Source organism: Sorex fumeus, unplaced genomic scaffold (genome assembly GCF_029834395.1).
Source record: "Sorex fumeus unplaced genomic scaffold, SorFum_2.1 ptg000107l, whole genome shotgun sequence".
Classification (NCBI taxonomy): domain Eukaryota; kingdom Metazoa; phylum Chordata; class Mammalia; order Eulipotyphla; family Soricidae; genus Sorex; species Sorex fumeus.
The window spans coordinates 1,069,940-1,087,850 of record NW_026606164.1 but is presented as its reverse complement, the minus strand read 5'-3'; the positions used below and the strand labels follow the sequence as shown (position 1 = coordinate 1,087,850).

At 60.6% G+C, this 17,911-nt stretch overlaps 1 protein-coding gene across 2 annotated transcripts in view; it reads right to left on the bottom strand.

Moving 5' to 3' along the window:
• DPP6 (dipeptidyl peptidase like 6) overlaps positions 1 to 17,911 on the bottom strand; it is a 507,074-nt gene that overhangs the window by 459,859 nt on the left and 29,304 nt on the right. The window contains exon 1 of one of the 2 annotated variants that reach the window (XM_056134833.1): positions 1,394 to 1,515. The exons of the other annotated variant lie outside the window; for it this stretch is intronic. Within the exon in view, the coding sequence (XP_055990808.1) occupies positions 1,394 to 1,444 (51 nt within the window). The 5' untranslated portion in view covers positions 1,445 to 1,515. Of the gene's footprint in view, positions 1 to 1,393; positions 1,516 to 17,911 lie in introns of those variants that run through there. 2 annotated transcript variants of the gene reach the window in all.

Here is a 17,911-nt window from a genome sequence, read left to right as displayed (position 1 = left end):
AGGGGCTCAGCCGGACAGGGACAAATCGGGGTCCTGCGTAACCGCCCTGGCCAGTCGCAGCCTGCCTGCTCGGTGATCCTGAGGCCCCGGACCTGGCGTCTGCTCAGCTGAGTCTCACTCCTGCTGACCCTCACGACCCTTGACCCTCCTCCGGGTTTGCGTCAGGGAGAGCCTGGGACTCTCCCCTTCTTTTGGAACTTCCTGGGGGAGGCGGCTCTGTGCTTCCGAGGGAAGAGCTCCAGAGTCACCAAGGAGCCTGAGAGCATGGGACAGCACAGCTCGGGTCCGAGCCAAAGACGCGTCTCGCTCCCACGAGTGCGGCCACGGCACGGCGTCTGCGTGGCCGGAGCCCTCCGAGTGGGTCTCATTAGCGCGGGGCCTGTGGGTTCCCTCTGCACGGAAAATCACGGTGAACTGCACGACGGCGAGCGGGCAAGTGAGGGGAGCAGGGCTGATGCCACGGTGGGTGGGCGAGGGATCCTACGGCAAAGCCCCAGGGACACGGCCCAGAGTCCAGCCCAGCGGCCAACAGGTGTCCTGCTGCTGGGGGTGTGGCCAAGCTGGGGGCTTGGTCCCTGGGACGTCCTTGTCGACTCCCCCTCTCTGCTCAGAGCTGTCGGAAGGAGGCCCTGGCCGGGCTCCCCCAAACGCACCCGACTCTGGAGGGCACCTGAAGGGGCTCTGGGACTGCTCCGGACCCCCGAACAGGCCCCCGCAGACTCCCAGCCCGCCTGCAGAGCCAGCACAGACCCCGCACCAGCGCCCGGGGTGCCCAGTCGCCACAGAAACGGAGGACCCCACACTCTCCAGAGCAAGACGGCTGGCCCTGACCTCTGACCGGAGAAGGGGTGCTGGACCCCAGAGACGGTGTGGGGGGGTCCAAGTTGCAAAGTCGTCCAGCAGAGACTCCAGCCCCGAGAGGCAGGCGCGGGAGTGCTAGCTTTGGCGGGCTGTGCTCACTTTCAGGGGGCTGAGCCACTTCTCTGCCCGCCACCTCAGTGCAGGGGGCGCGCACTGCAGGGGCCGAGAGGACCCCAGAAGCTCAGAGCCGACGGGGGGAGTCCAGCTCCCGACCCCCGCCAGGGCTGGCTCCTGTTGGTGGTTCCTCCAGAACACCAGGGGGTGGGGGATCAGCTTGGAACCGCCCCCCAAACCTTTTCCTCACCTTCCCCCTGCCCACAGCTACAAAGCCCCGGGCAGAGGGCCCAGAACCCCCAAAGTTGTGGCAGGCACCGATGCTCAATGCTCGCCAGCACCCCCGGGAACAGCGTGGCACGCGGGGGCCGGTGGCCGCGGGGAGCGGGGGCGCGGGCACCGGGAGAGGTCACTGAGCGGGCGGGCGGGCTCCCAGGACGGGACCCCCGGCGAGCCCCCGCGCCCTCGCGGGACTCACCATCACGTTGCCCTGCATCTTGGCCGTCTTGATCATCGCCTTTTCCTTCATTTTGCGCAGGTGTGACCCGACCGCTCGCCCCGGGAGGAGAAACTTAATCCATTGTCCGGGCAGCGCCGCGGGGACCCGCGGCACGGGGCGGAGTTGGCCTCGGAGGAGAGGAACCGTCTCTGGGCGGCCTGGGTCCCGGCGCTCGGTCCGGTCCGGTCCGGTGCCCTCGGCCGCCTCCCGGCGCACACGCCCGCGATGGGTTCCCTCGCTCGGTGCCCGCAGGAAACGGCGCGCGGGCGGCGCGGGGCGCGCTGCGGCTTCAAACAAAAGCCGGGCGGGCGCGGAGGAGGCACCGCGTGTCCACTCGGCCGGGCCTGGGCGGCGCGTGGGGCGCGGGGCCGCGGGGGCGCGGGTCCCGGCGCGGAGGCGGCGGCGCCAGGGGCGGGAGCGTGTGTGCGCGTGTGTGCGCGCGCGCGTGTGTGCGCGTGAGTGTGTGTGCGTGTGCGTGTGTGTGTGTGTGTGTGTCCGCGCGCGCGCACGAGCCCGGCCACGCCGCCGCCCGCCGCTGGGCAGGACCCGGTCGGACCCCGCAGCGGCGCGACAACAAGGTTAGGGGGTCCGGCCCGAGCGCTCGCCCGCGCGGCTCCCGCAAACGTGCCCTCGGGTGGCCGCAGCCCCGCGCGCCCCGCCGAGACCAGGTGCCAAGGCGCAGGCGGGGACGGGGCGCGGGGAGGGGGGCCTGGGGCGCACGCGGCCGCCGGACCCCGCGGCCTGCAGGCGGCCACCCCGGGCGGGCGGCAGAGGGTGGTCAGCTGGGCAGGGACGGCTGCTGGCATCGCCGCTGCCCCCCGAGCCCGCGGCACGCCCTGGGCATCTTTGCGCCGGGGAAGCAGACCCGAGCGGCGCCGCCTCCCGCCACGCTCCCGGCTCCATCCCGCCGCCTGGCCCGCCCTGGTCCCCAGGCCGCCGGCCCTGGGCGCTTCCAGCACGAACCACACGCGCAGAGGGCGCTCCCAGCACCCCCAAACAGAGGGGGTCGATTCCTGGGTCAGGAGGGGCTGAGTCCGGCTCTGGGGCGCCAGGCAGGCGGCTAGCATGAGTGCCCAACAGGCCCCATGGCTTGTACTCCCTGGGGTCTGGTCCTCAGCAGGGCAGCAGGGGACAGTGGGGGAGGGGGCTGGGGAGGAGAAGCTGGGAGGAGCCGGTGGCAAGTCCCAGGCTAAGGCAGAAAATTCTGGGCCACGGGAGCAGATTGTATGTATATTACCCACAATGCTTTTGCACAGCCCAGATTACACATCATAAACAGGGTTCCTCTGCCTTCCCGGGTGTGCGCAAGCCGGCAGCCCAGAGGCGCAGACCCAGGACTCTGAGCCCAGGGTCAGGTCCATGCGAAGGAACCCTTAGGGGTGAGGAAGGGGGCGCAGAGCTGGCACCCACAGGAGCGGGGCTGGAACGCCTGGAGGTGGCTCCTGGGCTGCCTGGGGAAGGACTCTCCCGCAGTCTGGACTCTGAAGGGAAACTTTCTCTGGCAGCGAGCAGCCCAGAGCGGCCTTTGTACCCTGAAGCTTGTTGTTAGACCCTTAGCCCCGTCTGGACAGCGCGCGCTGCCTTTTCTGTTCTGCCTGCAACAGCACCAAGAACGTTCTTTCTCCAGGCTCCTGGGGGCCCCTCTGTGCTCTCTTCTCCCCCAAACCAGATCTGTACAACCCAATTGCCCCCACCCACTGCCACGGAATTGGGGGACCAGGAGCTTCAAGCAAGCAGGATCAAACTTAGCCTCTTGTGTTGATAACTCCCTTTCGGTCGCCTCTCTCCTGGAGAAAGTGGAGTCACATGGTAAAGTTTCAGGTTACGAATACATCTGTGAATAGAATGCGTTTCCTCAACACGCACCTGGTCGGGTCACCAAGACCCTGCCCCCTTCTCCATGTCTACCCGCTACCTGGCCCAGCACAAGAAGGAGGGACGGGAGGTTGGCCGAGAGCAAAGCCATGCCCAGCGGCCCCACGGTGCGGCTTTGGGGGTGCTGGGTGCTGGGCAGAGCAAGAAGGGAGACAGAAAATCGGACACAGAAGAAAGAAAGCAGGAGAGTGGACTAAGGGAACAGCTAACGCGGCAGCAGGGTGTGGGGATGAGTTTTACGAGGATTTGGGGGCAGGAATGTATGAGAGAGGAACGTCCTTTCCCCACCTCGTCCTCCAAAGATTTGGGTCCCAGGTTTGCAGGTTCTAAATCCTTTGTAACCTTTGAGCACAGAAACAGAAACAACGCATGCTTGTGGAAGCAGGTTTCTCTCTGGCACATCTACACAGTGGAATACTACGCAGCTGTTAGGAAAGATGAAGTCATGAAATTTGCTTATAAGTGGATGGTCATGGAAAGAATCACGCTAAGTGAAATGAGTCAGAAAGAGAGGGACAGACATAGAAGGACCGCACTCATTTGTGGAAGAGGAAATAGCATAATATGAGACTGACACCCAAGGACAGTAGAGACAAGGGCCAGGAAGATTGCCCCATGGTTGGAAGCTGCCTCAAGAGCTGGGGAGAAGGCAGCTGGGATAGAGAAGGGATCACCGTGTCAGTGAGGGTTGGAGGAATCGTTCGGGGTGGGAGATGTGTGCAGAAAGTGGATAAAGGACCAAACAGTATGGCCTGTCAGTGTCTGTATTGCAATCCATAATGCCCAAAAGTAGAGAGAGAGAGAGTATGGGGGAAATTGTCTGCCATGGAGGCAGGGGGAGGGGTTGGGATGGGGGGATACTGGGGATATTGGTGGTGGGGAATGTGCACTGGTGGAGGGATGGGGGCTCCGTCATTGTATGACTGAAACTCAAACATGAAAGCTTGTAACTGCATCTCGTGGTGATTCAATTGAAAAAAATGAAAAAAAGAAAGAAAGAAAGAAAGAAAGCAAGCTAGCACCTCTGCTCGACCTGGGGGTGCACAGGTAGAACCTGGCACCGGGTCCTGTGAGGCAGAGCAGACAGCGGCCACCCAGCTGGAGGGGAGCATGCTAACGGGTGGGGAAAGCTCCTCCCACAGTGCTCTGGGCCCACCCAGAAGTTGAGTTGCTGTGTGTGTGGGGGGGTGGTGTGGGGGACTCAGGGTTTCACCACATAACCCAGGTGGTCTCAGGTCCTGTCATCCTCTTGGGCCTGCACCCCTGAGAGCTGCCTAGTGGGGGCATGGTGAAAGGTCTGGGGCATACAGGGACGGGTGGGGCAGAGCCTTGGGGTACCCGGGCCCAGCTGGCAGGCCGGCGGGGGCCACACCCAGAGTGCGAGCCCCCCAAGGAAGCCTCCTTCTCCACCCCGAGACACCATTTTTTACCCTGAACATGCTGTCAGCTTCAGAGTCCACTTGGGAACTGCAGCAGGGAGAGAGACGTTTGGGGGAGGGTGGGCGGTCTCGCCTTTGCCATCTGGCCCTCCCGGCCACGGCAGAGATGCTCGTGCCTCGATGTCCTGGCCTTTCTAGCTAGGTGGGGCTAACTCCCAGGAGACCACGCGCGGGACTGCAGGGGTCTGCACCGTCTGGGCCGGTGGCTCAGAACACGGTGAGCACGCACCACCCACGCATCCCGGGAGGCAGAGCCTGGCAAGTCCCGGTTAGTGCCGGCCACGGGACTGGGAGACACGGGCCGGTCCAGTCCCAAAGTCAACACTCGAAATCATAAAGGGCAAAGCCCCCCCCCCCCAGCACCATGGCGGGACCAAGCAGGGGACCTCTCCACAATGCCAGCCCCCGGGGGTCTTCCCTTTGGGGGGCAGCCCTGCTCAGAGCAGGGACCCGAGGTGTGCGTCGCTTCCAGAACCGTGGTCGTGGTGCTACCCGGGCTGACGTCCACCATCAGCCTCAGCGGGGGGGAGAAGGAAGCCGTCCTTCTTCGCAGCCGCTCGGGGGCAGTTTCCCTGAGTTCCAGGAGAATGCCACTGCCACAGCCTCTGGGTGTGTGTGCCACAGGCTTGGGGAGACGCGCTGTGGGGGTTACAGAGTGGGCATCGCTATGTGGGGGCGCCGGGACGCCCAGCACCACGCCCACCCTCCTCCCCCCCACCCCCGCCAGCGTGAGCCAGGAAGGTGGCAGGGGCCATAGGAGGCTGGGGGGGGAGGGGTGCCCGAGGGCGACCACACCTGGGCAGTGGGGGCCCTCGGAGGCTCAGCAGGTCAAATCCTGCCACATGGCCCAGGGACGGAAGGAGTACCAGGGGACGCTCACGAGAGAGCCCGGTCAGCTGGCGCAGGACAGGGCAGAGACAGGCAATGGCTGCAGGAAGCAGGAAGCTGATGCCCCGAGGATGAAGGGTCCCCCAGATCCCCGCTTTCCAAGGGGTGCGCTTCCTCTGTCCTGCCTGCCAAGGGCTAGAGTGTGAACCATCGCAGGTGCCAATAGCCAGGAAATGGGTCTGGGGCTGGGTAGCTGAGTGGTGGGCATCCACGGGACCACCCGTGTAAAGGTCAGCGCTCCATCACCCATGGTGTCTCCAGTGACCATGCCTGTGGCCGGCTCACTGCCCTCTGCTGGCCGCCCCTTCTCTTACCACGGTGGCCACAGTGGCGCCATCTTCCCGAGAGAGGTACTGACCAGAGCGCCTCCCCCCAGGTGCGGGGCAGCTCCGCGTGGAGCTGGTGGTGGCCACCCTCCCCCGAGGGTCCTGGCAGTGGAGGGCCACACCTGTGGAGCCGCGGGGGAAGGGCCCTCCCCCACCGCGCTCTGCCCAAAGTCCACACATTTTCCATCCACCTTGCTATAATTTTTTTTTAATGTACTAGTACTGCTATTCATTCAGCCACTGATTAGCTGATTGAATTGTGCATGAACTCCACCTTACTTTTTTTTCATTTTTCTATAATTTTATTTATTGAATCACCATGAGAGCAGTTACAAACCTTTCGGGTCTAAGTCTCGGTCATACAATGAAACACCCGTCCCTTCACCAGTGCCCATTCTCCACCACCAAAAACCCCAGTATACCCCCATCCCACACCCTCCCCCTACCTGTGGGGCAGATGATTTCCACATTACTCTCTCTCTACTTTGATCACATTCAATATTTTGTAACCAGACCCACCATTATTATTTGAGATTTTACCCCAACACTCAGATCTGCTGAAAAGGCAACAATAGACAATTTGTGTTCTATTGCTGGTTACGAATAACATATGATGTCGCGTGGCTGCAGTAGGGCCATGTGGTTTTGAAATTCCAAAACTCAACACTTAAATCTGGAGGGATTTCTGCCAAAAGCCACTGGGTTTCGAGATTTGCTCCTGAGTCTCTGGGATCATGGCCGTTGAGCAGCTTGATCAGGAGCCAGAGAGGCCATTCGTGGGTGATGACTTGGGGTCTCATTGGGACAGGGAGACCAGGACCGGCTCCACCCCCATCCTGTGAGGCCCAACAAAGTTTCGTCACTGCTGGCCACCTCGCTATAATTTTTAAGATTTACTTTTACTCTTTCGTGTGTCTGGTTTGGGATGGTGCCTGACGGTGCTCAGGGCCTACTCCTGGCTCTGGGTCAGGAGTCCCGAGGGGCCTGAAGGGTCCTACAGGGAGCAGGGATCCAACTGCGCCATCCGCAGGTGAGGCGAGCGCCCGCATGCTTGTGGCGGTGTTCCTGCTCCAGCCCCGTTAGAGACAGATGCCATCAGCTCCCCCAGGAGATCCAGAAACAACCTTCCAAACTCCTCTTTCTGGAGGGTCACACCTGGCTGCGTCTCCTCTCGGGCCTCCTCGGGGCTCTGGGCTCAGACTCAGGGACCGTATGCGGCACTGCGCCTGGGGCTGACACACAGCACGCGCCCTGCGCTGTCCCAGCCGGAGCCCTGGAGCCTCGGAATCTAACCGAGACCTTCCTTCCCACCAGGCGCACTCACCGCCCGCCGAGGGCCCAGGAAATTAGCTTCTCTCTGCTCCTGCTCAGTCTAGCACAGAGATTTCCTTGATCCAACGAGAGCACACGCATCTCGGGAATGAGATCATTCTGACTCAATCCTTCTGTTCAGAGCGACGCAAGAGAGGCTTCTGCTGGCCGAAAGACACTGGTGTGTGGCCTGTCCCCTCACCCTCTCCTCGGAACGCCACCGAGTGTGTCCCGGGACTTCCCGTCTGTGAAGGAAGGAAAACAGAACCCAGGGCATAGCCAAGCCCTGCCACACCCGCCGTGATCTAGAATAAGCCACCGTTCTCCCAGCCTCCCAGACACACTTCCTCCAGCTCAGACTCTTACTGCCATGCGGTACTCTATTGGCGTGAAGTACCGCTTAAGGATGTCTAAGGGGGAAATGTTGCTTGCTCCCTTAGAGGTGACACTGGCTTTATCGAGAAGCTCCAGAAATAAGAAAATGTTGAGGATTCAGCAGCGTGCGGAGAGTTCTGTGACCTGCCAGCCGCGTTCAGACCCTCCCTGTCCCCATTCCCAGGGCTCGGGTGCTCAGTGCATTTCCCAGCGTGCCTTGGAAGCCTCCAGAGAAGAGAAAGAGGTGGTATTCTGTGCCGTCTGGGCAAAGGTGGGTCTGCTGCGAGCATGGGCTTTCCCCAGAGATGGTGTGACAGGCACTCACCTCTGGCCTCAGCCGTGACACTGGGAGGGCACAGGACGGGAGCAAAAGGGTTCAAGAGACATTTGAGAGACATCCTAGAAGCTACCCTGTTGACTCGGCCACCGGGTGATGCAGTTAGACTTGAGTTAGGGACCTGTGTATGTTACCTTTGGAAAACATAGAAAGTGTTTGCATAAAACATCTCTATGATACATTAGAAAAATTTATTTATTTATTTATTTTTGCTTTTTGGGTCACACCCGGTGACGCACAGGGATTACTCCTGGTTCTGCGATCAGGAATCACCCCTGGCGGTGCTCAGGGGACCTTATGGGATGCTGGGAATCGAAACTGGGTTGGCCGCCACGTGCAAGGCAAACGCCCTCCCTGCTGTGCTGTTGCTCCAGCCCCTTCCCTATTTAAATATAATATATTAAAATATCAAACTGTAGCACTGTCCTCCCATTGGCCATCGATTTGCTCGAGTGGGCCCAGTAACGTCTCCATTGTGAAACTTGTTGTTACTGTGTTTGGCATATTGAATACATCACGAAGAGCTTGATATATTAAATACAAATACACTATATATAAAACATATATATGTGAATAGATATATACATATATAGAGAGGGGGGAGGAGAGAGGAGCAGCCCTAAGGAAACAATCCACGGACCAACATTACCAAGATAAAACGTCTTCCCTGCTCAAGATAGGCAAGAAATTTGTTCTGCTTTTGTTTTGGGCCACACCTGGTGACCTTGGTGTCCAGGACTGACTCCTGGCTCTGTGCCCAGGTATCGCTTCTGGCAGTGCTTGGGGGAGGGATGACACATGGGGTATGGGGACTTGAACCCGGGTCAGTGTGTGCCTGGCCACTGTCCTGTCACTCCAGCCACTACTCCCCTAAATGCCAGCTGCACCCCCCCACACTCAGGTCTGCCCCCTCTGGGGCCCGGGGCACCTTCCTCCCCTCACTACCGCACCGTGCTGCACTCACTGAGTGCCTTTCCTGCACACACACACACACACACACACACACAAAACACACACATGTGCACACACACAAAGAAAAACCCACACACACATGCACACACATACACACACATACACGCACATGCACACACACAAAGACACACACACACAAACACGCACGCACACAAACACGCACGCACACACGGAGTGGGAAGCTTGGCCTCCCTCTCTCCACAGCTTTCCCTGCCGCCTGGGGCGGGCGTGTTTCAGGACCTTGGAGAGATGCCCTGCCCACCTGCCTCCTGACCCTGGGAGCCTCTTGGGGGCTTCTAGAGGGTGCTGGGGGTAGGGACCAAGGGGCCGTCCAAGGGGCCGCCTGGCCTGCCCCAGGGGGCGCCGTGGGCGCTGGCTCCTGACACTAGTGCTGTGTGTCGCCGTGTAGGTCCTGGCCTCCTGCCATGGAGCGGCCTGAGGTGTGGGGTCTCCCTTCCTTCACTCTCTCCGACTGGGAGCTGGGTGACATGTTGTGGCACGGTCACTGCCAGCACAAGGCACCAAGGATGTGCCGGCCATCCGGTTCCCAGTGTGACACGGGCTGGCGCTGGGGTCTGTGTGAGGCAGCTCAGCCAGCACCGGGCACGGCCGGCCGGCAGGTGTGGTTCGTGCTGGCAGGGTCTAAGGAAGCATCGGTGGCACCAAGTTCCCCGGGCGCCCAGGAAGGAGCTGCCCGGCCGGCTGCCCCCTGACCGGGCAGGTGGCTTAGGGTTGGCTTCCTCTTGCTCCAAGTGACCCTTTGCTTCCCCCAGAACCAACTACGCGGCAAGGGGAACTCTGTAGCTCTCAGCCAGCCGGCGCCAGTTCCGGTGAGATGCCTCCGTGAGTCTGGCCATGGCTGTGCCTGGTGTGTGCTGTCACCTATCAGAAGACAGTGGATGCGTGAATTTGTTGTCACTTAATAATTTTCCTGAATACCGTCTTCACTAAATTGACATTCATGCGTTCTCATATTTCCTTTGAAACTTTTCAATGAAATAATTTTTGGGCTTGAAAAAGTAACTTTAACCTGTTTGAACTGAATCAATTTGCTGAGAAAAGTGTGGTAAAAGCTATGATTATAGCTACGTTTATTTCCCTTTGGATTCCATTCATTTTTGCCTTATTTATGAGAATCATGCTAATTTAGGGTTTTTTTAGTCCTTAGGAAATCGTATATTTATCTGCATATAGAAAGAGGTTATTTCTTACTTGTGCTAGTTTAAGATCATACCTGCACCAATTTTGTTGTGTCTATTAGTGTTTATATATAATTTACATCATTTTATTTTCAGCTTTTTAATAAACTGTTATTTTTTAAACAGTGTTCATTCAGTCTAACAATTTTGTATTCACGCAATTACTGCTATGTTGGTATTTCAAAACCATCTTATTAACTGCATGTTAGTCCCGTTTCTCTTTTCTGGATCAAGTATTTTTCTATTGATGAATCACCATTCGATTAGTTAGCGTCTAATCAATTATTACCACTGTTCCTTTAGTGGCTACCCCAGGAGTGAAAATGTACATTTAATTAATACAATTGATGTACATTAATACAATTAAATGCAGATTTAATTAATACAGTCGCTGTATCAGTGTGAACGGTTCTTTGGCCCCTGTGAGAGTGCATTGACCAAGCCCACGCCCGTCAGCCGTCTGTCCCCTCACGCCATCTGGCTGAGGACGTTTTAGGCTGTGTCCGAGGTTGCTTGGCTGTTGGCTGTTGGCTGTTCTGAGGAACGTGTCTCCCACTCCACCCGCCGCTGCCTGGGTCTGCTCCGTGCTGTTACTCGGGGGGGGGGGGTCCCTTCTCTGTCCAGCAGCCGTGGTTTCTCCGTGGGTGAAGGGCCCATGAGGGGAGCTTGCTCAGAGACGGCTTCCAGGCTCCTGCCTTCCAGACACCCTGATTCCCCGCAGAACCCCCCGAGCGGCCCCTGGGGTAGATCCAGGCGGCATTCAGCCCCGTCTGCGTCTGCCCTGCCAGAGCACCAGCTCCGGCCTCGGCTGCCAGAATCAGCCATGAGCTTGATTCCAGTCCTCTGGGCAGTCGGATGCGTTTGTCTATTCTCTCGTCTTTAGAGAAAATACTCAAAAAGGTCTCGTGGGGGCCAGGTAGATGGCCCAGTGGTCAGCGACACGCACCTTGTCTGTGGCTGTGGGGGAGGGCGCTGGCCTGGCACACTGCCAACCCTGGCCTGACCCCCAGCACCCCAACTGGAGGGATCCCTGAGCACCAAGACCGGAATATGTCTTGAGCACCACCAGGTGTGGCCCGATGCCCCCCATGATAAAAATAACATTTTATGGGTTTGTGATGACATTTGAGTGATCCATTGTAAAATGCTCACGTAGATGCTGGTTCACTGAGAACAGAATCTGGTGGATGAAGCTCCGAACCCGAGAGAGGCTCATTGCGGCAGTGCCCCGCCCGTGACCCTCCGCCCTGTGGCATGCACGCTCGCTCCCGATGCCCACACGTGCCCTGCCCGAGCCACGCTCTCGCACCCGGGACGGAGCCCGACACGCCCTGCCTCTGCCTGGCCCACACGGCGGCATCCCCACTCCGCTCCAGTGGACGCAGAGCCCAGCTCCTTCTCATGTGGGAGCACAGGGCCCCGAGCGTGTGTGCAAGCCGGCAGGCTGCGATCTGGCCCCCAGGATGGCCACGAGCACACGGCCCGGGGCCCTGAAGCTGCCGCGACCCACGGACACAGGGAAGACAGAGTTGGCGAGAGGAGGAAGGACAGCAGAGAAGGAGACGAAGAGTCTGCGCGGGGAGGGGCACCGGGCAGGGCCCAGAGTGTCGGAGTGGGCGCGGCGTGGGGTGGGGTGCAGGGGTGCGGGCGCAGTGTTAGAGGGATGCATGTGGCGTAGGTTGTGGGGTGGGGTGTGGGCGCAGGGCGTGCGATGCTGGCAGTGCTTGGAGGACCGTATGGGGTGCCGGGGGTCGAAGCCGGGTCGGCAGTGTGCAACGCCAAAGCCCTGGACTCTCCCTCTGGCCCCTGCGGGTTCCTCTGTGCAGGCTGACAGGTCAGTGCACAGATGCACACGTATGCACACCCGTGGACCCAGCAGGGAGACACAAGCCTGTGTGGAAACTGGTGTCACTGTGACCCCCACTGTGCTCCTGGGGGAGCGTCCTTCCCAGCCGTCCCCAGGGCCCTGAGCGCAAGGCCACGTGCCCCGCTGGGACTCATCGCCACGCTGGCCCGCTGTGGCCCACACCTCACACACACACATGCACGCACATCGACAGGCACGGGCACACACATACGTGCGTGTACACACGTGCGCACACACAGAGACACACGTCCCGCGCTCCCTGGCACCCAAGTGCAGGCTCGTGCTTTCCCAGAGCTGATTTAGACGCTTGTTTTTCTACAAAATAATATTCAAGACACAACGAGCCGCCGTGTCACCCGGCTGAAACTGCCCTAATGAGAAAACGAGATCATAGCTGGCGTCTCGGACGGACATGGAGACGGGCGACAGGACGCCGCTGGGGCGGCAGAGCTGCGTTCAGCAGACACCCCGACCCAGCTGCGCCGAGAGAACTCGGGGGTGCGGGCCCCAAAGATCTGGGTCCTGGGCTCAGGCGGGCTGTGGGGACGCCCCACATGTCACCCACTGGAGAACGTCAGTGACAGCTCTGCCCATCAGGGGGGCTGGGGCTGTGGAGGGACAGTGTCCACCCAGGCGGCCGTGAGGAGGGGCCAACAGCAGACGCTCAGTGACAGGACCCAGTCGCTGAGGACTGAGTGGACGATGACCCCAGGGGCTGCCCGAGACAGAAACCAGGGCCGCTGGGACAGAGGCGTCTCCACGGAGGGGCTGAGACGCTGCCATTAGATTGTGCTGAGCAGTGCAGACACTGTGGCGGGCTCCCAGCTGCACTGTGGTCGCTTCTGTGGAGACTATCGGAGAGGGAGGGAACCAATCTCTTTGGAGACTCTTGGGGGGGAGGGCCAGTGTCTCTGAGGAGACTCTCAGGGGGGGAGGGGTCAGTGTCTCTGAGGAGACTCTTGGGGGGGAGGTTCAGTGTCTCTGAGGAGACTCTCAGGGGTCAGTGTTTCTGTGAAGACTCTCATGGGGGAGGTTCAGTGTCTCTGAGGAGACTCTCGGGGGGGAGGGTCAGTGTCTCTGAGGAGACTCTCAGGGGAGGAGGGGTCAGTGTCTCTGAGGAGACTCTGGGGGGGAGGGTCAGTGTCTCTGAGGAGACTCTCAGGGGTCAGTGTTTCTGTGGAGACTCTCATGGGGGAGGTTCAGTGTCTCTGAGGAGACTCTCGGGGGGGGGAGGGTCAGTGTCTCTGAGGAGACTCTCGGGGGGGGAGGGTCAGTGTCTCTGAGGAGACTCTCGGGGGGGGAGGGCCAGTGTCTCTGAGGAGACTCTCATGGGGGAGGTTCAGTGTCTCTGAGGAGACTCTGGGGGGGGAGGGTCAGTGTCTCTGAGGAGACTCTCGGGGGGGGGGAGGGTCAGTGTCTCTGAGGAGACTCTCGGGGGGGAGGGTCAGTGTCTCTGAGGAGACTCTCGGGGGGGGAGGGTCAGTGTCTCTGAGGAGACTCTCGGGGGGGAGGAGGGCCAGTGTCTCTGAGGAGACTCTGGGGGGGGAGGTTCAGTGTCTCTGAGGAGACTCTCGTTGGGGAGGGTCAGTGTCTCTGAGGAGACTCTCGGGGGGGAGGGTCAGTGTCTCTGAGGAGACTCTTTGGGGGAGGGTCAGTGTCTCTGAGGAGACTCTCGGGGGGGAGGAGGGCCAGTGTCTCTGAGGAGACTCTCATGGGGGAGGGTCAGTGTCTCTGAGGAGACTCTCGGGGGGGAGGGTCAGTGTCTCTGAGGAGACTCTCGGGGGGGAGGGTCAGTGTCTCTGAGGAGACTCTCGGAGGGGGAGGGTCAGTGTCTCTGAGGAGACTCTCGGGGGGGAGGGTCAGTGTCTCTGAGGAGACTCTCGGGGGGGGAGGGTCAGTGTCTCTGAGGAGACTCTCGGGGGGGAGGGTCAGTGTCTCTGAGGAGACTCTCGGGGGGGAGGGTCAGTGTCTCTGAGGAGACTCTCGGGGGGGAGGGTCAGTGTCTCTTGGGGGGAGTCTGCCCTCAGACACTGGCCGGCTGGGCCTTCCCCAGGTGGCATCTGTCCTGTTTCCCTCTGGGCTCTGCCCCAGCCTGGCCCCGAGGCCCCCGATGAGGTTTCCACCCGTGCCCTGCATCCTTTTTGGGACACGCGGATTGGCAGGAGGCGCCACGCTCTCGGGCACGTTTCTGCATCTTGCGTGGAGAGAAAGTTAGGAGACGATCTTCCTCAGCCTTATTAAGCCTCTTCCCACGTTCACCCCGTCTCCGTCCCGCACGTGCTCACGGCCACTCGCAACCCACCTCCCCCCTGCAGGGTCGCTGTCCTTCGCCTGAGTGACTCTGGCCTGAGGCCACTCGGCGTCTGTCCAGGGGCGCAGCCGGCGTTTGTGTCTGATTTTCTCCGGGAACCTGCCCGCTTGGGTTGCAGCTTCCCGAACAACACGGGCTGGAGAGATGGCCCAGTGGGCAGGACTCTGGCCTTACATGCGGCCGGTCCGGGTTTGATCCCTGGCCTCCCACAGGGTCCCTGAGCACGGCCAGGGGTGATCTCTGAGCACAGACAGGAGGGAGTCCTGGGCACTGCTGGGCGTGACCCCCAGAGAGAAAAGGGAAAGAAAGAGGAGAGTGTCTGTCATGGCAGAGAGCCGCACGCGGCCAGGAACCCACACACCAGCTGCCCGGCCGCTCTGTGTGCAGAGAGGGGGGAGGGAGGACAAACCTCCCCGAGAACCTTCCATTGGGTATCCGGGCTCCCCGGTAGCAGGCAAGGTGAGGACCATCCCGGGAGCGCAGCCTGGCTCTGCCCAGACCCCCTCCTCCGGGAAGCTTCCCTGGGTGTCCACTCTGCAGAGGCGGCAGGTGTGTGTCCCCCTGGTGGGCGGCGAGGGAACTGCACCCGTGGGCGGCCAGCCTGGCCTCTCACCTGTCCCATCTGCAGACCGCCTGGGTGGAGCGTGGCTCAGGGAGTCACCGAGGCAGGCGTCCCCGAGTGACGGTGCCGGGTGCGCGGCTACCACGCCTTATTGATAGTAAGCGGTGGCCAGACAGCGCCTAATTAAAGAGTGTAATTGGGCAGAAAGTTTTAATTCTGGCACCGCAAACCACGGTAACTGAGACTTCCTTTCTGTACGCGCACATTATAAATATCCGCGTGCTTTCCAGGAAGTGATTATTAATAAGTCTAAACCCGCTGCCCTGCGCTTCTAGAAAGCCCGTCTGCTAATATGGGGATTTAATGAAGCCAAAAGTCGCTCATTGTCTACAGAAGGTGAAAGACTAACCTACTCGCCGATGACTGGAGAGGAAGACTTGGGGGCAGGGGGGCGTCGGAGAGTCGGAGAGACCGACCGTCGCTCCGGGCTGGGTACGGGAGGGATGATAAAAACGCGATTCTGAAACCCCTGCGACGCCACGAAGCGGCTCAGGAATGCGTCTCAAAATTCACATATGCCCGTAATTAAAAGAGGGACACGCCGGAGCACTGACTCATGGCTCCCTGCTCCACAGGTGGGTGGGGGTGTGACGCTGAAGGCTAAGCCGGAGACCCCACAGGTGGGCAGAGGGGGGCTGAGGGGGGGAGAGAGGCTGAGGAGAGAGAGGAGGAGAGGGGGAGACCCTGTCCCCGTCCCGTCCCTGTCCCTGCCCCGTCCTGCGTCAGGCCCAGTCGGGGCTGGAGCGGGTGTCTGGCTCAGGGGCAGAGGGACCCTCGCCCTACTCAGGTCCACTCCCGCCCCTGACTGTCTGCTGGCTGCAGGCGTGCATGTCTCTGGGCCCAGGGGCTTCGGCTGGGCGGGGGGGAGCAAGTGGGGGCGGGAGGGGGCTGCCCCGCACAGAGCCCCACCCACCCGCCAGGGCGCGCCCCCTCCCCTCGAGAATTGATGGGCGCCAGAGCCTCCTCAGCCTGAGACTTCGCACTCGGACCCGAGCCCTGACAGCCCCCGAGAAGCAGCAGTGGGATGAGCAGGGACAGAGCCGGGCCCGGGGGACAAACAGCCCGGCCCGACAGAAGGAGACGTGGGGCCCAGCGCTCTGCGTGCAGGCTGGAGGGAAACACACACACACACACACACACACACACACACACACTCTCTCTCTCTCTCTCTCTCATGTGCACGCACACACACACCACACCATACACACTCACACACACATACACACACTCTCTCTCATATACACACACACCATACACAACTCTTTCTCTCACACACACCATACACACACACACACTCTCTCCCTCATACACTCTGTCTCTCTCTCTCTCTCTCACACACACGCACACACACACGCACGCACTCACGCACACACACAGAGTCTCTGTCCCAGGGACGCACTCCCTTACAACAGGACTGCGGTTCTGCCCACTTCCTGGCAGCTCTTCCGGGCTTTGCATGACCCGTTCAGTGCGTGTCTTGGGGAGCCCGGCCTGGTGTCAGGCACCCCCAGATGACGCCACACTACAGCAAAATGCAGGGACGTTCCCAGACACCCAAGGCCTGTCTTGGAGGTTGGCCACTTCTTCGGTGACCGGCTGTGCACCAGCGGGGACAGGGACACGGCAGAGCCGGCCAGTCCCCACGCCACAGACTCACAGGCAGAAGGGAGAGGGGAGACGGGGAGGACAGGGGGGCAGCAGAGAGCAAGGAGGGTCCAGGGAGCGGCAGCGATGCCCAGTGGGTGGGACCCGCCGTCCACCCCAGCTCCCAGCGGCGGGCACGCAGGCTGGGTGGACACGGGGAGTGGACAGCAAACCCCGGGAGGAGGCGCTTGCTGGCCCAGAGCATGGGAGGAACGGGACCGTGAGTGGGCCGTCAGGGCCAGAACATGAGAGGGGCGAGTGGGACCGAGCACTCGAGGGCGGCCAAGGTGTGGCGGGTCACGGTCTCCAGCAGCCAGAACAACCAGCACGCGACGTGGGCTTGAAACCCAGGCAGGGGCCAGGGGACAGTGGCGGCCACTCCTGCCTGGCCGCTGTGAGGGTCACTAGAGGGCGGGCGGGATGGCCAGGCAGCCTGTGGAGGAGAGAGGAGGCAGCGTCCAGCAGTGACCACTGGACAGACCAGCGGTCAGAGCATGCTGCAAAAGGAGGGACGAAGGAGGGACAAGGTCCAGCGGGCCCCCGTTAGAGGGCGCCTTTTCCTGTCGGTAGAGACCAATGGACGGCAGGAGCATGCAGAGATGGATGAGCTGGGCGGGCGGGTGGCCAGGTCAGCGGTCAGAGGAAGGCTCAGCCACCCCCACCTCCCAGCCCTCAGTGCTGACATCATAGCCCCAGCAGGTCCCAGGGAATTCCTGTGAGTGACTTCAGCTCTCTCTTATGGGTATGAGTCCCAGCGTTCCTAATATCGTTTAAAAAAGTTGTGCAGTTGTGGAGTCTCCTGCCCCCACGCCTGGCTGTCCTTGCCGGGGCCCCTTGGAGGGGAGCGGGTTGAGTTTCCCTCCCCACCCCGACCAGGGCTCCGGCAGCCGAAGACCTCCAGGACCAGCCACCACCATGCTGAGACCACTTTCCACACGCATGAAGGTACTGGCAGAGGGACAAAGCCACGCGGGTTCCGGGGCCGAGACCTCCAAGCCTACTCGAATTGGAGTCGAGCATCCTCCACCCAGATCCTCCAAATTCCAGTAGGCAGGGGTCACACCCACCAACTGGCCCCCAGGCGCCGTGTAATCCCATCAGCGGCCAAGATCCAGAGACTATAAAACCCAGCTCCCGGAAGATTCACGCAGTACAACATCTTATCATCCCATTCCTACTTTGGACAAACTGGCAGGCTACCGAATGTAACCTGCCCACGCGCAGAGTCTGGCAAACTCCCCGTGGGTTACCCAATATGCCAAACACCAGTAACAATGAAGGGTCTCATTCTCCTAACCCTGAAAGAGCCTTGAATATGGCACTTTTTAGAA